Source organism: Mus caroli, unplaced genomic scaffold (genome assembly GCF_978045245.1).
Source record: "Mus caroli unplaced genomic scaffold, Mus_caroli_1 scaffold_11, whole genome shotgun sequence".
In the NCBI taxonomy this organism is placed as follows: Eukaryota; Metazoa; Chordata; class Mammalia; order Rodentia; family Muridae; genus Mus; species Mus caroli.
Genome location: NW_028227266.1, coordinates 91,506,099 through 91,530,810, shown reverse-complemented (window position 1 = coordinate 91,530,810; position 24,712 = coordinate 91,506,099). Strand labels below are relative to the sequence as shown.

The 24,712-nt window shown below is 38.5% G+C and overlaps 1 protein-coding gene across 2 annotated transcripts in view; it reads right to left on the bottom strand.

Annotated features, from left to right (window-relative positions):
- Positions 1 to 1,484: 1,484 nt before the first annotated feature.
- Plod2 (procollagen-lysine,2-oxoglutarate 5-dioxygenase 2) overlaps positions 1,485 to 24,712 on the bottom strand; it is a 67,308-nt gene continuing 44,080 nt past the window's right edge. The window contains exons 6-20 of one of the 2 annotated variants that reach the window (XM_085827895.1): positions 23,880 to 23,943; positions 22,154 to 22,251; positions 19,451 to 19,552; positions 17,243 to 17,368; positions 15,704 to 15,825; positions 13,554 to 13,658; positions 11,250 to 11,375; positions 9,058 to 9,199; positions 7,894 to 7,956; positions 6,881 to 6,994; positions 5,074 to 5,139; positions 4,440 to 4,544; positions 3,225 to 3,371; positions 2,990 to 3,115; positions 1,485 to 2,821 (exon numbers count right to left, since the gene is read on the bottom strand). In XM_085827895.1, coding sequence (XP_085684021.1) covers positions 2,666 to 2,821; positions 2,990 to 3,115; positions 3,225 to 3,371; positions 4,440 to 4,544; positions 5,074 to 5,139; positions 6,881 to 6,994; positions 7,894 to 7,956; positions 9,058 to 9,199; positions 11,250 to 11,375; positions 13,554 to 13,658; positions 15,704 to 15,825; positions 17,243 to 17,368; positions 19,451 to 19,552; positions 22,154 to 22,251; positions 23,880 to 23,943 — 1,662 coding nt within the window. In that variant the 3' untranslated portion in view covers positions 1,485 to 2,665. The remainder of the gene's footprint in view (positions 2,822 to 2,989; positions 3,116 to 3,224; positions 3,372 to 4,439; positions 4,545 to 5,073; positions 5,140 to 6,880; positions 6,995 to 7,893; positions 7,957 to 9,057; positions 9,200 to 11,249; positions 11,376 to 13,553; positions 13,659 to 15,703; positions 15,826 to 17,242; positions 17,369 to 19,450; positions 19,553 to 22,153; positions 22,252 to 23,879; positions 23,944 to 24,712) is intronic. The other variant, XM_085827896.1, reaches the window with a different exon arrangement.

The window sequence follows — 24,712 nt, the reverse complement described above, 5'->3', positions numbered from 1 at the left end:
CGCTTATTACATTTATGTGTGCTATTCCAAAATTTTACTCTATGAAATTACCAATGTTAGTTAGTTTTTAAGGTAAAGCGGAACAGAGACTGAAATACTAGAATATAATGATCTGTTCTAGGGGACAACTTTCATACTGATTCCCATGTGCATAAATAGTTAGTAAAAGCAGACATGAGGCATGTCTAATGAATGGGAGTAAGAGGTTCTGGTTTCAAACATTAGGGGAAGAAAGAAGAAAAGGAGAAAAATAATGTGGAACAAAATAACTATCATGAGGATTTGCAAGCCTTTCCTTTTAGACATGTAAATGATTTTTTGTGTGTGTTTTCTTTCAATAATGCCTAAATGCATTTACATAGTGAAATATTGCAGTTGTAAGGAAACAAAAAGCACAAAATCTGTCTGCTCTTCCAAGGTCTCACACATTTATGCTCCTCTCTAGAATTATATATATTATACACACACACACATACACACCCCAAGAGAGAGAGAGAGAGAGAGAGAAAGACATGGATTTTTTTTCTTGCTGGTCTTACACTCCAGCAGCATGATGTTTCCCTTATGCACACTGTCTTGCAGAGACATCTGTCATTTTGTTATTCCTGAAAAGAACACATGAATCATGGCTCCAGGAACTCTTCCCACCAGGGTCTCAGTAGTCCATTTTCTCCACCTACCCAATCCTACATCTCCCCATCTTTAACTTGTATCATCTACTTGTGGGAGGTTTACTCTAATAATGATTCTAGGATACACTGTGTATTATTTCATTAAAGGGAGATGAAAAATGAAACCAGAAAATTTGCTAATGTGCTGTGTTTATTCAATTCCTGAAAACATGGCCTGACGTGTCACGAAGGGGCCAACACCTGACATCTGGCCCCCTCTGGACAGTGTAGCATGTGTCTGAGGCTAGCCTGCAGAGAGTAAGTCTGTTAGAGTCTGCTGGACCTGGATGGCACCACCGCCAGACCAGATCTACGAATTGTGAACACTGCCTATAGTGCGATTAGATTAATAAATCATTACTAAAACACGTCCTCAATCTGGCTGATCTACTTTGCATGTTTGGGGCCACCAAGAAGAGTACAAGGAGGGAATCCCACTTCTTCCTGGTGAGCATGAGAGCAGAGCCAGCATATCCTCATGGCTTGGAACAGAACCTGGATCCTCAGATATTCAAAACTACAACTAGACAAATATGCAGACTGAGTAAATGTATGGCTTTCGTTTGCACTCTATAAAATGAATTATATCATCTCCCTGGTAAGATGACCTGTCACTGTATGAGTAGAAAAAATATAGCTGAATTTAAAATTTAGGTAGTAATTGATATACTATTAAGCCATCAAGGTAAATGAAATAATTACAGCTTTTATATGCAGATATGCAGTCAGGGTAGTTTACAATATGTTCACTTCTAAAGAACCACCAATAAGACAGAAAGGCACAATGTTTATTTTAAATTATTTTATTTTTCATTATTTTCTAACACACAGAGTTAGAAAAATGAATTTTGGCACCGTGAATAAAGACTTTCTTCAAGTTTAACCTTTAAATTAAAAACAGTAGCTATAATATATTTAAACCTCATTTGGAGAAATATTAAAAATTGAAATAAAAAATTTTGCTGTGGTAACTTTTAAAAAGTAGGGTAGAGGAAAAGTAATTAAGGAGACTAAGAATGAGAAAATAGATTGCAGTGAGGGAAAGAAAAACCCCTCCCCTAGTGGGGAAAAAGAGACCAACTACCAACTATAGTCAAGGGTAAGGAACAGGCTCAAAAACCGTCTTCCTGATATAAAATTCAAGTACGTAAGCTTTAAAAAAACATAGTAAAATTTACTACTCATCTCAATGAAACTGTTATTTTTCCTTACTATTTTCTATAATTGGGGGGGGGGGACTAGAAGGAAACAAATCCTGCTGACATAAGGACACTTGGAGTTGACACTTGAAGCACTTTGTAAAGCAGAAAGACATGAGCTTCCCCTGAGACTTGCCCTGGAGGAACACAGGGGCCCAACTTCCACCAGAAACGAACATCTGCCGCATGCGCTGTTCCTTTCCAGTGGCTATGCTTCCATGGCTATCTGCACTAGGTTTGCTGAGGGAAACCTTTGTGCAATATTTTCTTTGGGTTTTCTTCCTAATTCCTGGAAAACAGACCTACACAGAGGTCAACGTGACTTAATAATTACATAGATCCAGTAAGCGTCAGAATCCCAGGCTTTCAGGTTTGCTGATTTTCATTTAGAACCGTTTGCTATACTTCCCCTACCGATAAATAAAATCTTCTCAGGTTCTTCTTAAATAAGAACATATTACCAGGCTTACTTATTATCATTTATGCCTTTGTACCTAAACATTTTATAAACTGTCATTATTTTCAGAGACAATTAAAGCACAGAAATAAATACCAACTTTCACGTTTTTTTTTTCCTTTCTTTTCTTCTTCAACCTGTGTTTTAAGGCTCAGAGCAGACATAAAGAGACATCACACAATTTTATATAAAAAGTGTTCAAATGCTTGGCCCAAAGTGATGTTGTTCTGTTGACATTATTTAAATCTTCTTCTTGTCTTCTCAAGTACAACTTCAGAGACATGTTCACGCCAGTCATCCATCTCAGAGAGCCATTCAGTTTGAGTTACCTCAATAACTTAGGGATCTATAAATGACACTGCAATGTATCGTGTTCCATTTTTAACAGGAAGTCCTTCGTGCAAATGTGTGAGCCTCCCAGGATGCATGAAGCTCCAGCCTTTTCGTGGGGACTCAATGGAGCAATTATACCTCAGAAACTTGCATCCACCTCCCTAAAAAAGTTAAACACAAACATGCACATTTTTAATCAGTAGCAACATTCAAACTGTGCCATCTAAACGGCGAGCAAAAAACCAAAAAAAATCCTCAAATATCAGCAGAGCCTTTTCCATAATACCACAGCTCCTAAACTTTTTTTTTCATATGTTTGTCATAATTACCTGAAAATCCTCTCCTACATTATTCAGAGCAATGTTGATGGTAAAGGTTGAGGCATCGTGGTGGGGACGGAGCGAGCGCTGTCTTTCCGGTGAGTACTTTACTACAAAATTCAGCAGTGCAAATCCCTAGAAGATCAATGCAGGAGACTTTCTGAGCAGTGAACACACAGAAGAGCATATTCATGCCTAAACTGGTTGGCAGACTCGGAACAGGCAGGAAGAACTGGACAACTACCTTTGTATAATAGCCTGCGAAGACCTTCAGTGTGACTGGAGCAATGAACTCTCGGATGAAGTGAAGCCAAACATTCTCCAGACCGATCTGCTTCATATGAATATCATCAGTTGGGACATTTTCATAACCACCCGATATGCGGCTATCCTGGAAATGATATTAATATATTAAGACAATTTGTACTGATTAGTATCTTGGTATTGTTTTCAATCAAGAATCATAATAAAAAACAACTGTTTGATTATGCTGTGCCATCTGTTTGAGTTGGACGAGGATCAAGTTCTTTTAGGTAACACACACAGCTTTGCACACGACATGCATCATATGTCAGTAGTGAAGTGAGCTTCGGTCGGAAAATGCTTTTCTATTTATTAATTGTAGACGGAGTTTCGGCATTAAAGTGGGCTTTCTGAGTCTTCATACCACCCCTGAAAATAACTTTACAATAAGCCTCTCGGTAGATCCCACTGAGCGCTCTCTGGACCAGAGCCCCTGCAGCCCTTCTTGTGTGTGGTGAAACCCAAGGCTTTCAGTAACTGTTCACCATCACATCACCATCATTAGACTACGACTTTGTCACCATATCTTGAAAGCACACGTTCCTGATCAGCTACATAACTGTGAGCCACACTGGGCAAATGCAGTTAAGGCCAAACTATCCCACTAAAATTCCACTGTAATGTTAAAGAGCAGGCTGTCCCTGTGGCTTCTTAAAGAGACAGGCATGGAATCAATGCCCATGTTACTTCCTGCCAAGTTTCCTAACTGAATGTGACTAAAAAGCAGAATTACAGATTCTGCTGCACTATTTTACACACGCACACATGATCATGTTAACAGTCAAATGCATGACTGTCTTAGAGAGTTTTCAGTACAGTGTGCTGGGACAATAGGCACAGGGAATAAAAACTGTCCTTGGAACACTGATGAGTAAAGACATGGATTCCCTCATGACTTCCAGTCTGGAGGCACGGGTCCCTGGTGGCCACACAATGGAATTACTGTCATAAATGAGAAAGGGACCCAGGTACAGAGTGAATTAAAATAATTAACAATCAGTAAAATGAGGCTTACACGTTTCTCAATAGCTAATACAATTAAATTAGCTCAAGGCCCCAGAGACATGTAACGAATAAGGCACATGTCCTCTGAAATATCTCTGAATATATACCCCTCCCCTCCCCATTTTATTCCTTTCTGCAAATGACAACTCACGTGATGCTTTCCACCGGACCACTTGCCATAATGCTCCATTTCTTCTACCAACTCATCACAGGCTCGTTCAGAAAATATGGGAAACCAGAAGACATCTGGACAAGGCTACAATACAGCATGCCATTAGAAGGTGGAGTAACACTAGCTCTTGATACATATGCGCTTTTTAAAATTCTTTGCTAGAAAATAAGTTTTATCATCGCCTTCTTCTAGTGTGCCTTCTTCTTGCTCCATAAAACAATGGGGTATCAGTCCTGGCGAAACTTCCTCAGAAACACACGTGAAGGACAGTTTTGAACACTGAAATGCAGTACATTTTAAACAGATCTGAGTAAAGGCTGTTTAAGAACGGGAATCCACTGTTTTTCCAATACAAGGTTCCACTATCCATAGCTCCCCAGCTTCGTGGCTTGAGGCAGCTCCAGCACCTAGATGCACATCTGCATGCTTTCAAAGGCAGCAAGGTCTTAATGGCTGATTCCATTAAGAAAACTAAAAGCTGTAAGTAAACCTAATGAATAGTGCCTAACCACTACTTCCTCCATATTTAAATTTTCTGTTCATGTCGTGTTGCCTAAGATTTTGTGGAAATCGGAGGAAGAACACTCTATAAGGTAGAATTATTAGTACAAACCTGCTCGACTATATTTTCAGTGAAAATCTTTGAATAATCACGATTTATATATTTTTCCTTCCAATCCTAAGGAAAAAAGAACACATTTAAACAAATAACTGTTCCATAAATAAGTATACATTATAAAAATACTGTAATAACTTTTAAGTTCAAGAAACTTGTAAGTTTCTGAAAATTACTATTTTCAGAATAGTAATAGAAATAGAAAATTAATAGTGATTTTCAGAAACCAGTTTATATTTCAATCCTGGCCTGATTCTGTGAATGGGTACACCCCATGAAATCAAGCCTTTTATTTATTAAGTTTCATTTCTCAGGCTATTAAAATTGAACAATATTATAATGGGTAGGTAGACCTGCATGCAATTTTTTCTGAAATTAAACAAGTGGTGTGTAAACATAAAAAACAGAACTGGCAATGTAGCTCACAGCATTAAGGATAGGGAAAAAACCTTAAATTCCAGTTGGGTTGGGCCATCATGTTTAATTTGTTGATGCTAAAGTCCTGAATGTTTTCTGTTGGGCAGTGACATAAATTCTTCATGTAAAAACATCCTTCTAGTCATCAGGTCAACTATAATCTCACTTAGCTTTTAGAAATTCTGAAAATGGGAAAAATCCCTAAGTATTCTGTCACTGAACATCTTCAGACTGAAGTATGAAAGAATGAGCAGGACCATGGCAAGGTTAGCAGAGCCTACTCGCTCAGCACATACACCATCACCGCTCAGCAGAGCTGAGTTCCTACAGGAATACAGACAACGAAGGACAGGAACGAAAGTTCACCGGGAAGCTATAACCAAGTAGTGCTATCCCTCAAAACTCTCAAAAATTCAGAAGCGAAGTTAAGCGTGCAGACTCTATTCTCTCCATAAGAAAAGAGAGCCATTTCCAGCTCCACCTCATTAAAGTTGAAGACGACGTTCAGGGGAAATAAGACAAATGTACCTTTGAAATACCACAAGAACAAAAAGAGTTTTCTTTTTTTTTTTTAATCTAACAGAGAACTTGGTACTCAAAGTTGCTCTTTCTGGAATCCTGCTAGTTTTCAAAAAATCAAAGACTACTCCCATCAGGCGGTCTGAGTCTTTGTAATTTAAAACTTACTGTTGGCAAGGGGAAGAGCTCTTAAGAAGGTAAGGAAAATGACTATTCAAGAAAGCTTTCTTAATAAATAGATGTGCCAGTGCTACTGGTGAACAAGGTCCCTGTTGTTCAAAACCAGCGGCCATAACTATCTGACTCAAATTTCCTCAACTTAAGGGTATATTACCTTATATGGGAGACAGCTTTACTCCACATTGTCCTCTGGCTATTAAACATTTTTATAAAACTGTCAGAACACTTTACTAAGTATTATGACACTAAGCAGCTTTAACTAAATACTGGGTGTTTTCCCAAGCTAACGTGTGTGTGTGTGTGTGTGTGTGTGTGTGTGTGTGTAAGTGCGGGTGGGGATGGGGGCACAGCTAGGGATGGACTTAATGCATTTGATGCTAGCGGAGAGTTCTAACCCTAAGTCACTAAGATCTTTCCCCACCTCCCCCTTTAAAAAATGTGTTATTCATATTTTTTAAAACTATGCTAAGTAGTGGGAGAAAGCAAAGAAACTGATACATTTCTTTCCTTTAAGATAACTGTGTCTTAATTTGAACGAGTTCTTGGTCAAGTTTAGAACTATTGCAGATCATAAAACACAATTAACTGTACCCATTTAAAAATATTTAAGTGTCAATATTAGTGCATGATTTATGTCCATTTAATTTGACAGGAAGATAAACAACAAGGGAGTTGAACACAAACATACCACGGGATTTTCAAAAATCTGCCAGAGGTCATTGTTAAGATGGGAAGTGTTGTAATTAGCAGTTGATAACAGCCGTCCAAATTCATGTCTGTTAGAAATGTACATAAACACACCCTATGTATGAGAAAAAAGGAGTATTACTCTCAAAGCACTGAACATTTAATCATGGGAAAAATATATAAAATGCATTAATTTCAATTTTTATAATACTTCATTTGTAAACACACATTTTGATTTTTATATAACATGCATTATTTAAAATAAATAGTGTTATAAATTCACACAACACAGAAAATAGCACTAATGGTCAACTGAAAGAGAGGACTGGGCTTGGGGGCCACTCTGTTATTCTCTCAGTAATCCTAGACACAGATGGGGAAAGCAGAAAACATTCCAGACATCAACAGGCAATCAAGTGTGTCTTCTTTTTCTCTTTGTTTCCTTTCAAAGCATTTTATGGAGCTTGAGATGTCAAAGTTCTTGCTCAGTGCAGCACTCCTCTACTGTTCTGACTCAGCACCCACAGTTCTGTAGGCACTGCCAGGGTCTAAGAGGGACGTCTTCTGTCTTCACCATAAACCCAGTCGATGTGGCAGGCACCACTGGGTCAAGGAAGTCTCTTTGTACCTGTTTTTCTTATAAGAAGGATTAGTAGCAAACACACACATCAGCAAGGGTGTGTCTCATCTCTAATGGAGATGTTCTTTCAACCTACTTCCTTCTGCTCTTCAGAGCATGCCCAAACCTTACAACAGTGAGTAAAAGTGTCTGTTATTTCTCTCACCTGCTAATTATAAAGTGCAAATTCCTTTCATCAACCAAGAGCTGACTATCCAGCGACAGCCCTCCGAAATCCCACAACACACATACGAGCAGAAAAGGATCCCAGAAGTACCAACATTTTACCAATCAGTGCAAAGGAGGCTATTATGGGGTGGCTTTACTGCCACTCAACACAGCATATCTAACAATTACATTAAAAAAGATTTAGTAAAAATAAATAAAAATGACACCTTTGGGGGGCTGAGCATTTGGAATGTTTCCGGAGTAGGGGAGTCTTTTTCCCTTTGTAAGGTCTAAAATGAAGAGAAGCATCGGGTCAGTTGATCTGCACACCCATGTGTGAGGGGGGCATCTTGGTAAATAAATACAGCAGCCCGGATAAAAGCTGACACTGTGAAATGCCCTTCCTAGACGGCATGCAGAACAAGCAAAGCTTACAGAGCACACGAGAACCTCAAGCCTCCCCTGCTGCTTCACTTTAACTTGTTTGGTGAGACACAGATCCAAGCTCATTCCTTAGCAAAACTTCATTAGACACATAATTAAGACAACAGAAAAAAAAAATGAGTAAGAGGCCATTCCGGATGCGCTGTTGAGTGAAATCAGCCAAACATGAGCACACGAATACAATCAAAGGTCCTGCGGGTGTTCAATGAGGGTGCACACAGATACACAGGCAGAACAAACATTCTGGAAAACATGCCTTGTTAAACTAAGGAAAAACACTTGCCAACTTTTCTGATATTCCTAAGGCCATGGCTGCTCATATAAATTGAGGAACAAAATAACCATATCCGAAACAGAAAATCTTATAAAGACATTTTCTGAATTAAAACATATTTGCGCATTTTGAAAACGTATTTTCTATAAGCATTTACATTTTATTGTAAAAGTACATTTCTAAAACAGTAATGTACCATCAGCTCCACATATATTACATATACTCTCTTTATAGTCTAGGGAGCCTGCTTCATAAGAGTATACCATCACTAATATTATAGAGTACACCTAGAAAAACAGTCACTGATGTCACAAGATTATGTGCTTATCAAATGTGTAAAGTAAATTTCATTCAAATTAATATTAGCTAAACTCGATCACTTTACTTAAAAATTTTCAAATGTGAGCCAACAGTATTCTTAAAAGAACAAATCTTATTTTGAATTCTGCCTATATTAAATCTTCTTAGGCTGCTTATGAGACAAGCCTAGTCTAACATTTAAAAAAATTATGTTACAAATGTTCAAAATTATCCTCCTTAAAAACCTACGATCAAAAAAATTGGCTAGTATTTACAAATAGGGGAGAAAGGAGCATCCAAACACAGTGACACACGGACTGAAAAGCAAGCATCTCATCAGAACGCTGCCAGAAGCCCCAGTGGTGGATCTTACCATATCTCTAGCATTGCGGCAAAGAGCCATATCGGGATCCAACTTATCACGGACAAAATAGTTCCTTTCATTCATTTCAGATCGGAGTGTCTTTCCTTGAATTAAGTACACATTAGCCATGTATGGGACATTCCAGATTCCTCTGAAAGTTAAAAAAAAAATACATTCCAAAAATACCACACATAGAAAAACACGCTTTATGCTTACATTTTAAAAAGAATGCTTTGTAAATGTTCAGGTTTTGTATATGTAAATTATTTGGCTGGTAAAGCATAATGATGCTGTTTGACAAATATGAATTATTGTATATACATATCCTAATGAGGTTTAGGAGAAATTACTCCCCCTCAATAGACTTTCAGTTAGGTTTTATCTAGCTGTTGTTACCTGCCACGGTTGTTACAGTTAAGTCACGACAGTCTACTGCACAGACTGTTTTCTGTTTAACAGTGAACATCCGATAGCAAAAGCCCTCACACAGAACCAGAGCTGTGCTGGCCTTGGCTGGCATAGCTCCCTAGAGCAGACATCAGAGCCAAGACATATAGGTCATAGAGGTATTTATACCACAGGACTTTGTAAACACTATGACTGAGGGCGTGCTTCCAACCACAGCAAAAATAAATAAATAAATAAATAAATAAACATAAAAATAAGAACCCTTAAATGGTATTCGCAAGGAATTCGCTGAGCTTTCCTTAAGTCTGTGGAAGAAGCTGAGAGGAAACACAGCTACAGAGTAAGTGTCTGCAGACAGTTCTCTCTCTGTGCCACCCCCAACCCCATTCTGACAAGGCTCCTTCTATATGAACGGTATCAGCTCCCAAAGGCCTGCGTCTGTCACGTTTAGGAAGCAGAAAGGAAAAATCCTGACCAAGGACGTGTAAGACCTCATTTTTTGTCTTACTTAGATGAAAAAACTATAAACAATAAAAGGCCTTTAGAGCTACATAATGTGTCAGGTAAATTCTAACACTAAGCATGATGGAATACACCATGCTGGCCTCTAAGGGCACAAATGCAGATGCACTCAGTAACTGACCGCGGTCCTTACAGATAAATCCGACAGGAAGCCGCTGTGTACAAAGAAATTATGGTTTACTCCAATCAACACGAAGGCACTTTTCTGCATTTGATGACCTTCATTTCCATCGACTCCATGGGTAGCATCAAATGTATGACTTACATGTCATGTTCCACTTAATAAAAGTGAGTGAAACAGAGTTGTCTAAGTACTGATCCCTTACCTACCACGCTATCAGATAACACACACTTCATCACACTTGTACCTTTCAGATGGAAAGCTTCTAAGTCAACCTTTACCTTCAGAAGGAAAACATCTTGCCACAGCTACAATTTTCCCAAGGAAAATATGAGGTATTTAATCTAAGGGCACCTCCTTTTCGATGTCAGAGTATATTCCCCTTTTAAACTGAGCTGATGAGCTTGATAATTAAGACGAGACACGTAGGACTCAGGCAATGCTAGCCTACAATCTGGGGGAAAAAAGAGCGACATTCTTGCCTAGCATTTCCATAACAAAAACTCTTTTGATGCTTGACAGACTAATTTTTTTTTTAATTTTAGCAAATGTCAGCTATCATTTAGAAAGTATACATTACTTGTACATTTGTACTCTATAGCGTCTGTATTTTTTTGAATCCTCGAAAAGATGACAATTGAATGTCAGTGGTTTCTTACCTTTTTATGTACACATTAGCTCTTACACACAGAGACGACAAAACAAACTAAAAGCTACCACCAGCCCCAACAAAATCACCTCATGAAGTTGGGAACGCTGGGAAGTTCTGGTTTTCTGCATTATTATTTCTGTATTTATAAATTTTAAAGACAATAAAGACAAGTCTTATTGGAGCTATTAAATGACTTAGATAAAAACTAAATTCTTTTCCAACTTTTAGGAAAGAGCTCTACTCCTCTCTACCACTGGATGTGTACACATGACAACCAAGTATTATCATACAACAATGAAGTTGTCCTATTAGCCTATTAGTCATGTAGATTCCTTTTGATCTTAAAAAATAAAAAGTTTTTATGTAACTGTAAGTGATCTCCAAGTTCTCGAATGTATCCTAAGCAAAATGAAGACAGGTAAAGATGCTTTTTAAGTAATATTAGTAAGATCATGTTGTCACTCTGTTGGATATGAAAGGATTCATCAGGTGACTCACACTCTGCTCCCCTGAACAATGTCCACGTAATCTTCCGAGCGAGCGTAGTATCCATCAGGACTCAGTGCTCCCCAAAAGTTGGACCACAACTTTCCATGACGTGTCACAAGAGGAGCAATGATTTTCCTAAGACAGGAAACCCACAGTATTATTAACTTTTAAATATTCATTGGAGTTGTGTATTTTGCAAGACATATAACATGGTGAAGTTCATTTAACATATTATAACAAACAACACATACATATAGACACATACATAATACACAAATAAATATTAGTTTCTTCATCTTTTCTTCAATAGACATACAAAATTTTCAGTTATGTTAATCAAAAAAGAGAAAAAAATGGAAAATTTATTGAAAATGCTAACAAAATACTAAAATAACTTTTTAACAGCAGTTACATTGAAGAGAGTAAAACTAAATTGTTTCCTTGTGTTTAAATTAAATTCTAGTTTAACTGGCAAACTGAACACTCTCTACAACATTAAGGTAGCCAATGAATATTTGTTGAACAAAAAACAAAATACGCAGATGGGCCGAGACACTGATGAGTCAAGGTTCCTAAAACAAACCCTAATCTCTTCACCATCTGTCTCCAGGATTTTAGGACTTTTAAAACTGGGTTATAGTTGTAAGCTGGCCTAACAGCAGTGGATACGTCAGCCTTCACTTCAGAAAACAAAACAGAGGCCTGGAACTCAAAGTCCCTTAGGAAACTAGAGTTTAAATTTAATTGCTACCGCATTGTGCTGAGACACGGGACTTTGAGCAGCCTTTAAAGCATCGTACTCCTAACTTCAGAGAAGGTTATAAAAGCAGGGAGACCTTGACATTCTTTTCCTCTTGCCCCTCCTGTCCTCAGAACATACCAAAGAATGTTACAAGGCAGCAGGCAGCCCTGACGAAGCCCCTGCTCCTGATGCTGAACCACCCAGTGTGCAAGTCCACAAGAGTCAAATAATAAACTCTTACTCTTTATAGCTTACCCTGTTGGTGGCCTTTTGTTATAGCCATAGCAAGTATAGTAAGACACTGTGACAGTATTCTGCCATAATAGCTATTTGGAAAGTGGTACCTTTAAGACAAACACAGTACCAAACACTTACACTACACAAACTGCCATAAAATTAACTCATCTGTGCTGGTTAGTTTTAACTCTCAACACAACAAAACTTAGCATCACCAAGGAAGAGTCTTAAAGAAAAAAAAAATTTCATAGAAATATAGTTGTAAAATCAGGTATTTCTGATAATCTGATCATTCCACAGAGAGCTGTAGTTGCATCTTCCGTTGTGCTGATTGTTGCTGACTCTAATTGAAATGGAAATTAAAAAAAAAAAATTCTAGATTGGGTTGGCCAATGGGCATCTCATAGTGTTTTAATTGTTTACTGAGGTGCCATGACTCAGTCTATTGTGGGCGGTACCATTCCCTACACAGGGGATCCTGGGTAGTAACAAAAGAGAGAAAAACTAGCTGAGAATAAGCAACCAATTATCTAAGAGCAATTATAATCTCTGCTCTTGACTGTCGGTATGACAATTTTAATTCCAACCTTGACTTGTGCTGACTCAGGTTATGACTACATGTGCTGAGTCATGTTATGCAGCAAAGGGAGCATGTTTCCATATATAGGATGGGCTGATGGAGCATAGCAGACTCCCTATGTACTTGTGTAGCACAGTCAAGTCATGCTGACATTTCAGTTCCTATTCCTTTTTTTATTGTGAGAAATAATTATTAAAGCACACACACAGCACAAATGTCTGCCATGAGGACCAGAGAATAAATAGCAACAGACTCAGTAGTAGCTGTATTATAACAGGTAGGATTAAGACCCTTGATTCCGCAATGCCTTTATTCCATTTCAATTCGAGTCAGCAACAATCAGTACGACAGAAAATGCAACTACAGCGTGCTGTGGAATGATCGGAGTATTGGAAAATTCAGATTTTAGAACTACAACTCTACGGAATAACTGATGGGCTTTAGGAAAGCCTACATTTAAAATATCTATAAATGATAAAAATTAGAAAATTTACTAGTATTAGATATCTTACACAATTAAATGTTGTTTATATAAAAATAGACCAAATGCCTTTAAACAACCACTTTTTGACTATAAATACTATTAAACACTTTTGGCTCTACGACTTCTAACGGAATATTTAGTACAGGGAGCTTACAGAGTACAGAAGAAAGTTGAATGTGACCTACCTTGATTTATTACAGTTAGACATTATGCCCTCACAACTGTGGGCAATTACCTTATGACTAATGAATTCATGTTAAATCTTCATACCTGTTTTGTTCTATCAAAATTTTTAAAGTTCTTGGGTTTGTCAAAACAACATCTGCATCCACACTAAAGTAGTAATCACACTTTTCATCCTGACGGCAGAAATCCCTGATGTTGAGAAGGAAAATAAAATAAGCATCCGATAAAAATTCTTGTTTGGAAATATTAGCATAAAGCAAACATAAGCAGAGATGCTCTGACGTTATTTTCCAAACAACACTGCTCGATACTGAAAGTCCCTCATTCGTCAATGAGTGAGTATATATCACCACCATCTTAGACCAAGGGAGAAATGAATTTTAAGTCACTATGTATTTTAAGGCATAAAAACATATAGGAGCCACAGGGATGGCTCAGAGGATCATAGTTCTTGCTGTGCAAGCATAAGAACTTATGCCCCAAATCCATGTAAAACGCTAAGCATGGTTCAACACGCAGGCCTGCAGCCCACGACTACAGGGACATAGACAGAAGGGGTGGCTGGGACTGGCTGGCTTCCAACCTGACTCTAGGGAAGTGAAAGACATTGTCTTAAGGGAATAAGGATAAATAAGGATTATCTGTTGTCCTGCTCTGGCTTCTGCACACGATAGGTGCACACACTTGTACACATAGATACACCATGAATACAAAACATCTTGTAACAAGGAGACTATGTGAACCTTGTAAATGCTTTCTGAAAGGGAAAAATAGCTTATCCCAATTTATTTACATTTGAAATTACTTTTTACCTGCAAACACATAGATAAACAAAATGAAATAGTAAAAATTCAGTTTTTTTAGTAGTTTATGGGGTTTTTTTTTGTTGTTGTTCTACTGTGTGTATGTGTGTGTTGATGGAGATTAATTCCAGCCTTATACATGCTCAGACCACTGTACTACAACCTAGACACCAACAAGTGTAATTTGAGAGGAATTATGGAGATGAAGTTAAAGATGCCTTAAGTATTAATATTTAGTAGGTCATTGCATAGAATGTTTTTGTTTTTAAGACATGTATCTCCTGTCTGCTCACTGGAGATAGTGGTTGGTGTGCTCTTCCAAGAGAGCCTGCAGTGTTATCAGCAGAAATACCAAAGATTTAGTTACTACCGATCCTATGATGACCAGTGAAATCTTCCACATGTTATGGCTTCTGCATTTAGGATTCTTTTGCCTGCTTCATCTTTCCAGTGCTGCCTCACTGGCTACTTTCTGCTCATAAGTACATTTTTCAAAGTAAATGACAAGCAGGACAGTTGATGTGAAGACTTACAGCAGTTATTCAAAAACCATCACAGTAAGTGTGGAAGTCCTGAACGGGGACTCAAGGAATTGTCTAATGATTGAGTTAGGGTTACAGGCACTTCTGACTGTGCTAAAAGCCCATCCTAAGCAGAATCCCTAGCTATGAGCTAGACTTGCACAGTAAAAGGCATGAGTGAGAGTCAGCAACAGATAAGAATGTCTCCTGATAAGAAGGCATGGTATAGCCGGGCAGTGGTGGCGCATGCCTTTAATCCCAGCACTTGGGAGGCAGAGGCAGGTGGATTTCTGAGTTCCAGGCCAGCCTGGTCTACAAAGTGAGTTCCAGGACAGCCAGGGCTACACAGAGAAACCCTGTCTCAAAAAACCAAAAAAAAAAAAAAAAAAGAAGAAGAAGACATGGTATGTTTGCCCTTTTGCAGTCTGGAGTATCAGTCTGGCGTTCTCTTAAGCCATGACTTCTCTATGAGCAGAGTTTTACATGGATTGTATTAGAAATATTAAAAGACTTCCAATGCTTTTCTGAGTATACAATATTAGCCATGTTGAGTAGAAGCACCTGTATTCCCTACAGGAGCTTCACTACATGCAAGGCCTTCTACTGGTGAATTTAAAAGTAAGTCATCCACTACTGAAGCCGTAAGATTCCTTTAACTGTTGTTTTGTTTCAATCTTTATCTGAAGTTCAATTCATAAACTGGTTAAATATTTGACTCGGCTTAAAGAAAACTAAAAGAAACTTCGACAGCTGTCCTGTGTAACCACAGACATGCAGAACTGACTCCTGCAGCCGGATCTGTGACACACAGCAAACAGCTGCCCTGTACGTTCAATAGAATAATTTTGAGAATGTTTTTCATAAAGTTCATCTATTAGAATACCATTCGGCATACATCATTCAGACATACATGCCCATGTTCCTGGCTTCTGCTTGACTTAGGTTCTCCTCTGGTCCTACTATTTTTATAGAGCTGATGTCATGCTTAGCTTTATCAACAAACACTTTGATGTCCTTTTCATGATAAACTTCCTGTAACAGATTTTAAATAGAAAACAATCATGTTTTATACATCAAGACAATGTGTCACACTGAAAGCGTGAATTATTTGATTCACAGTTGTTCAATTACAGAAAATGCACTTAATTGGCACTTAAACACACATACACACACACACACACACACACACACACACACAACAACCTCAACAATAACAACCATAAAATCAGTTTGCATCAATATCCAAAAAGTGAAGTGGCTTCAAAAGTATTTCAGCATCTGCTCTTTGGTTAAGTCCTGCAATACCACTTGAATTCCAATCATCCAAGAGAATTTGAACTGAAGGGAGAAAAAAAAAATCTTCTTGCCTAAGAATCTTATACATTTGCCTTAAAAATCTAGAAAAGAAGGTCTATTAAATATAATGGATATTAATATTCATTGTGCAAAATAAAATTTAACAATAATCTCTGAAGCCAAAGACAGCAATTAATAATGATACACAAGATTGTCTTTAGTGAAACGGAGATTGTTTGACATATTCATATTGACAGCCCTTCTGTGGTGGAAACCGTCAGTTTAGCATGGTTCAGCCGTACTGAAGTTCGGGTGGATTCACTCGCTAGCACCAGACTGTGAGGAGATTTCTATGTAGCACATCCTACCCTGCCTTCTCAAAAGTGCCCTCACAGCACAGAAAGGTCACTTGTCACCTGAGGCTGCATGACACAACCTTAAACAGAATGACAAACAGAAACTGATAAGGACTTTAAGGCCATCTGAAAGCAGGTAAAATGTAAACAAAAAGTATAATAGATAAAAAGATAAAAAGGGTTTGTTTTAAGTGTCTATACTATGATTAATTTTGGATAGCAAATGTCTGATATTTACTCTTTAAAATTACTAAAGATTGGTTTCTGAAAATTTAAAATAGTTCCAAAAAAAAAAAAGATTCTGAGACATTCAAAAGACAATAGTTAAAAACAAAACAAAACAACAATAAAAAAAACCCCACTACTACTGCAAAACTATAAAATAGCATGCTTCATGCCTTGCGAGAAATAAAAATATCAAATTCCTCTGGTGAAGCACATGCCACGTTGAGAGGGACGAAAGTAGTGCTCTCTCTAGTTTTAGTTGTGATGTTCTGGTTCTATTGCTAGAAAATCAGCAATGGCCAGAAACCCATTGAAAAGAAAGCCCCAAACCCTCTCCAATGCAAAGGAACACAGCTCTTCCACACACCCTTCACAGACACGCTGTATAAATAGGGCTAATACTCAGGCATTTTGGTCTATAGAAAGTGTCAATTTCACGCAGCTCAGCCTAATATTAGATTTAATTTTCAATTCTTAGGGTAGAATGCAAGTAAAACCTTCCACTTGGTTTTAGATGCCAGGGAAGTCACTTCAAAAGAATTCTCACCCACAACCCTCAGAGTGAAACTTACTTTATTATGAATAAAGAGTTGAAGGGCTTCTTTGGGATAATCCAGTCTTAAGAGTAAGTTCAGGAATCGAGGTAGAAAGGGGGTTGGTTGTTCAATAAAAACACCCAGTGTAACCTTGGGATGGACCTACATGTTACAGCAAATACAAAAGCAAATTATAATCGGCACGACTAAATTCTACTCAAATCTTAAGCAGCACCACAGTGGGGGACAACCACAAACAAACAACAACTACAACAATAACACACTAGACTTTCACGTCAGCATAATCCTAAGCTTGCATCAATCGCCTGTGTCCTGGTGTCCTCTCACACTGCAAGTTAATTTCCATGAAGCCAATCAAAGTGATTTGATCAAATTATATCATGTTCCTGAAAGTTTTTATCCTAATCATTGCATGAATGTGGGATACAGCCTACTCTTCCGTGATCCACTTCCTTCAAGACTGTTCTCAAAAAAATATCTTCAAAGCTGAACTGTTTTGAAAAATTCTGTAATGATGTTTTTACCAAAGGGAATGGAAGCTCCTGGTTTTAAAAGGTTACAATTAAGGAGGAAAAATATAGACACAAGCCAACTACTATGCAACCATGCTAAGCAAGAGATATGAGACATCTTCCTGGAGCAGAAACATGCTGAGCAAGCTCAATACCCCTGAGCCAGACCTGCAGCCCACACATGGGAAGTGCTGACTTGGCTCTCCTCATCTCTTCATGCACATCCCTCCGTTATCTGAATACGTGAACATGTTTGCAGGAACGTGAGCCTGAGCTCTGGGCTTTGTTCATCACTTCAGACACTGCCTACTAGACTGTAAGTAAGGGAAAACCTGGGAAGCAGCACACCCAGCCTCTAGGAGCTTCCAGTTCAGTGGAGGAAGTGAGTCGAGAGTACCTCACAGTCTTGTACGGGTTTTATTCAATGTCCTAATGCCTCAGAAGTTATTAACCATCCCACCTTATACAAAAGCAAGATGGAATCAGGAGTAACTTTGCGCCATTAAATATTCTTATTTTAATTCTTTTAAAACAGTAGCAACAATAGTTAGGCATCTATGAAACACTAAAAGTATCTAAAATAGGCACGTGTAGTGCCACTAGGACTCCAGCAGTAAAGGTAGTAAATGTGTTTATGCCCCATAGGACTCATAATAAAGGGCGAGAACAAACTCTTGCAAGCTGTCCTCTGACAGCTTAATAGCACATAATAGCATGCACACAAACACATGCCTGAACAAAGCATGAATGAATTAAAATATAACAGAAACTTAATTTTACCCAATAAATATGTGCTATGACCCACATCTAAGCCCATGCTGAATCTGGAAACTTAACTCCTACAAATATTTAATTTCTCTGTCCCTATTGAATGATGACTACATTTTGAGACTACAGACTTTTATTCTATTTAGGAATCAGTTGTTTTCCTTTTCCAGCACATTTTATTAAATGGTAAGTCAAGCACACTTAAGAAAGAATTATTTATATACAAAAAAACCATTATTTTTTTTGCCAAAAAAACATTATTTATATGTTGAATTAAAAAAAAAAAAACTCAACGCGAACATTTTATCCTTCAACCCGAAAGTTTATATTAGAAAGGAAAATCCAAACAGAAGGAATTGACTCTCCTTCCAGAGGACACCACCGTTTTCTGCAAAAAACATCAAGACAAACGTTTAAACATCTCTGTGGTGCGGATTCATTCAGAAGTGTTCTGGCTCACTTTCCAGATAGGAAACATTTAGTTTGTTGCTTGAAAGTCTGGCCAGAAAATCCTTACTTTCAAGTGACATAGAGCTCTATTCAGAAGTTACTAAATGCGGACAATGTACTTTTTCTCCTCCCTTCAGGCAGCAACGAGAAATGAAGCATTCATTCTGGGAGTTCCAGTGTGCTGTGTGGGGGACCTTGGGGCTCCCCAGGGACTGCCGCCACACAAGTCCCCAGGGACTTTATTTTCACCCTGTGCTGCTTTATCTCCCAGGCATGCTGTAAATGCTCAATGCCCCCAACTTTTGGCAGTTAGTGGTTTCAAAACAATTCAAAAAGACAAACTAATAGTCTTTCTCAGTCACCGTCCTTTTACAGTGTACGTCCTAGTAATCGCCAAGGGACAGTACACAACAATGTGCCTTTTTCTTGAGTCGCTACATTTTATGATAATATTGATTTTTAATGTAAGTTCATACAAATAAGCCCCACTTACATCCACTGTAGACAAGTCAATTGTGTCAACATCACAGAGCGCACAGCCATTTTCCTGTGTCCATGAGTTTGGAACATAGTTTCCAAAGTAATTCAGGAGAATCTAGTAAGTGCAAGAAAAACAGATAAGCAGAAGTCCTTACCCACAACCATGTTCTCACCCGATACCCATAGCTCCACAGCATTCTGTCTGTACCTGGAATTCTGTCTGTACCTAGTATATCCCCAGAATCACACTAACATTTATCAACAATATATACACATTAACAAAAGCTTTCTTCAGACGGCAAATCACTACCTGCTGCAAACCATGTCTAGAAATGTCTGCATTGTCATAAAACATGGGAGTTGTACTACTTGATATAATTTGATGGAAGGAATAGCAATCAAAATGACTATTGCAAAAATATGCCGAACAGAAAAGTGTTAAAGGAGCAAAGACATTTGAGACGAACTGCCATAAACCATGTGTTAGTAATTTAGTAACGAGATAAATGTATTTAAATGTCCAGCTCGACACCTGCAGAAAATGGGGCAGGAGTAATGTGATCTCTCCCTAACACATCACACAAAACAAATACCGAGGTTACCGCCCCCCACAAGGAAACTTCATCACCAAAGACCATTAAGCAATTTCTAGAGACATATCTGTCAGCCAGGCTTTGGGGGGCTGCTCAGAGCACAGATGCAGCAGGGGATTAAACTGTCCAATCCGCAAACCAAGGATGTGCTAAAATACAGGTTGTATACCTATCTGACAAAGTGCCTCCTCCACCCTGATTTAGGCCCCTCCCTTCTAAGTATCGACTGAGATTAACTGGAAGATGGCACAAGAAGCAAGCAGAATACAATTACCTCTGAGCCCTAAACATATCCAGAAACTCTCTGAAATTGGGACATTGAAGAAGATATTCTCTAGATGTAGAAGTAACAGAGTCACTACATATTTTGCAGTCTTGATACCACACAGGATCTATTGTAACCTAACACTATCACTGTGAGAACACTCCTCAAATCCCCACTATTCTTATCTAGTTTTTTTTTTTTTTAAATCATGGCATAAGTAAGATCATCAAAAGAATGTCACCTGTATTAAAGATAGAAGTGAAGAGACATAAGAAAGTGCCCCAGAGAATTTTTTTCCAGCTTCTCCTGGCTCTAAACTGCAGCACAGAAGGAGCTGACCTAGCCACTTGACCAGAGCCCTTCCACAGCTCTGTCCACATATTTCCACTGCACTGAAAATTTCAATCAGAGGCTGCTGAAACCAGTAAGCTCTGCATTAGGACAGGAAAGCCTTTGTGCCGCTAAGATGCTATAGATGCGGCTACACTGAACCTCTGGAAACCTAAGACCAATGGACAAGCACCACAGGGGCGTTTACTTTGGATGATATGGTATGTCAGAAGTCAGGAGCCATATGGCCATGACAGTCGTTTTGATGTTTCAAGGGTCAGTGTGGCTGAGCATGTGGGTGCACACCTTTAATCCCAGCACTCCAGAGGCAGAAGCAGATGGATCTCTTTGAGTTCAAAGCTAGCTTGGCCTATGAGGCAGGTTTCAGGCTAGCCAGGAGTGTACAATGACACCCACTGAAAAGGGGTAGGAGGCAATGGCGACATTTTAAATGCATGACAGGAGACACAGAAAGTACTTCTGATTGTCAAATAATAAAAGTAACTATTAAAATAATACATGCTTATATAAAAATGGACACCTTAATACATGTCACTTTTAAAGGACATGAAAACTGCAAAGTAGGAAATATAAAATTGGACACATTAAAAAATCCTCACAACATATGACTGACAATTTAGAAATAACATAAAAATTTAATATCTATGCCATGAATTCATCTACTAAATTCCCTGTATGAATGAGAAATGGTTACTAGTTACCAAGGGGTAAAGCACAAAGGGCCATTTTTGCTTTCTGTTTTCAGAATTAAAGTTTATCTTGTAACTTTCCACCTTCTGCCCTTTGTTTCCTGAGGGATTACGATACTGAGAAACAGTCCTTCTGATGGGAAATGTCCCGTGTTTGTCATCCAATGGCAAACTATCCACCTCCTACCAATTCCCGCACACCAGGGCATCTGTTTTCCTCATAACTGGAGACATTTCTGTTGGCTGCCATGGAAGGTGTGGAAAGTCGCTTACAGGGCGAGGCTGCCCTGGACTCCTGGGAACTGGGTCTAGCACTTTCCTGACTCCTCTTCAAAGCACTTCCAAGGATGATGTCATGTGCACTTGCCTAGGACATATCCTGAACCATATCTAGCTATTCCTGAAGGTCACAGTGGCTATACATTATGATTTGGGTGCATGAATTAAGGTCATTTTATAATAAATCAAGAGAATTGAAGAAATTACTTCTTTTCCTGTGCAAAACAGGTGATTATCCTAAGGTCTCTAAACAATTTGGGGAATATGGTTTGCTCTCCTGTCTTCTGGCCTTGACTCTTCCTAAAAAAATAAAAATGAACACTAAAGTGAAGTGTCTACCTATAGAATACAAGGTCATAATCTTGCTAAGGGAAAATGCTGTTTATTGTAAACCAGATGCTGTATTACATAAAGACAATGTAAATAAATTATTCACACTAAAGTTTCTCACATAAATTTTAACAGATGATGACCCTCGTGTATTTCTCCATAGTCCAATACTGAGAAACAGACAGTGAACTGAGGGCCCAGGTACTCACCTTGGTGGGCCCATTTCCATTAATTGCCACTGGCAGTGTTTCATAAAATGTATTCTTCACTCTGCTTTTACCATTTTCAAACTTTAAAACAACTTCATCTGGGTTAAAAAGAGAAAAGTCTTTGTCAACTTCAAACATATGTAGGTCTATGGGTTTCTATCCCATTTTTTAATGCATAGAAACTATCTTCTCCAAGTCCGTAGTTAGCAAAACAAAGCTGGCTCCCAACCAAATGTCTTGTCACTAAGCTGGGTGGTGAAGTGGTAGAAGGGTGCTTCACTGGTCCCTGACCTGGTTCCTAGCAGTGTGATGCCAGCGCACTGTCACAAGTTATCCTCCTGTAGTGGACCCAGACTGGCCTTGAAGGGCTGTTCTAGAAACAGCAAGAAATGTGTGTGTGTGTGGGGGGGGGGGGGGTGAGCATGCTATCCCAGATATAAGCAAGATTCCACAGCTGACTGGGCACCTGATCAGGTGGACAATTCTCAGCTTACCTTCTGTGATGGTCCCAAAAGACATAAGGGACATGAGAGTCATTGTATTTGCATTTTAGGCTTCTCTACTCACAGTTATAAACACTACACACTTTCATCCCAAGAACCTAGGCACTGTATTGACAGTACTGTAAACTACTTTGAACTCTAGCACATTCTTAATTTTTAAAATGATAATGCATTCATAGATAAAATATTTTGACTTTCAGTACACAAATTAATGCATTGACATGTCCTACTGGGGTGTATGTATAGCTAGAAAAATAATACAATCAAGGATGTTCACAAGTATGTACATGTGCACAGATGTACTCAAAAATGCAGGCATGCTCACATTCTGTGTGTGTACTCACAGGCATGCAAGTGTGTGCTCAAGTACTGTTTGAGTAGCCACAAGTATACAGTTGTTGTGTGCACACACAAAAATGTGCAGATGTATCTGCATGTTGTATGAGAAAGTACTGACATATACACAGGTATACACAGATGCTACATATATATATACGTGTGCAGCTGTGTGCATATGCTCTGTATGGCTCGCCACAAGTGTGAACAAGGACGTGCACTCTCAAGTAAGTACGCAAACATGTATGCTCATATGCTCTGTGAAAGTGTATTCATATATGTACTAGTGTACACACATGCTTTCTGTGAGTATACACACATGTGATACACCGTGTACATATAGTCATAAGGGTGCAGGTGTTATGTGTGTACACTGAGAGGGTATTCACACATGTGTAGGTGTGTGTGTGTATGCACTCTTGCATATGGTGGTGCATGCACACACACTGTGGGCGTGTACTCACATAAGTGCTGTGAGCACAGGTGCTCTGTGGAGTGTGCTCCAGTGTACAGGTGTTCAGATCTCCTCTGACTCTTCCGAAATCCATTCGTAGATTTTACCAATTGACTTTCAATTTACTAGAGGACCATTAACCCTTCCACAAGACTCAGCACCCAAAGAGCTTGAACCAAACAGTGTGTTGTAGGGATGTAATTAACTCACACCTGCCCAGCCAATGTAAGTGATGCAAGGCCAGCACTTAACTTTTTCACTCAGGGGAGAATTTTTCTGCATTATATGGAAACACGTCGGATTGAATTCAGTCCCGATGTTTTGAACATTTTAAGCATGGCCACACTGACTATAGCACCGAATGGTCTAATGCAGGAGAGAATGCAGAAAACGGGCATTCACATATACTAGAACGTAGCACGGGCATCTGTACCTGTAGCTCCATTCAAGGCCTGGAAAATTTTGCATTTGTGATCCAGTGTGATGTTAAAAGCTTCCTAAAAAACAGGAAAACACTGAAAATTACAACAGAAATAGCCAACAGTGCAGTCATATTGATATAAGTATCTTTGCAGGGATTTGCAATTTAAAATACTTGTTCAATGTATTTGAAAATATTCAAATGTCTGAGACAGACGTCACTGCACACTTGACATTTGCACTCACATGAATCTTGTGTCCCTGGTGACAGTGTGCAGGACTCCCAATTCAAGAAAAATTACAATTATATTTACAGTGCACAGAAAATCCACAAAACATTATCTCATACTATTTAAATATATATTTTTTTCAAATTACATTTGCTTTTACTCTGAATTAAAGCTTAAATAAATTTTTACGAATGTTTTTTATAAAGCATGAGGCAAACTGAGTTGTAACAGTACCCAGCATTTTTAATATGGCCTATGTATTTGAGAAGCACAAATTTTATTCATGTGTAATGTGCAGCCACATGGTATGTTGTCAAAGAAATGCAAATGTACTTGCTGACCCTTCCAGAAAGGCTCACTAAGGACAGCCCATGAATTCCAATGGCTTTCTTTGTAAACTCTCCTGAATTTTATCTGCCTAGAGTATGCCTGTAAAGACTGGGATTCACCAGTCATCTAGGCTATAGAGGACACAAGGAAAATATGCACTCCAGGCTAGGAATGGAGCAGTGATGAGCAGAAAGCAGAATACCACTGTTACAGCCCATGATCTCCCCACAACTCTTAGTATTCTAGAAGGAAAACATAAATACACAGACAAAACACCTATGTCATT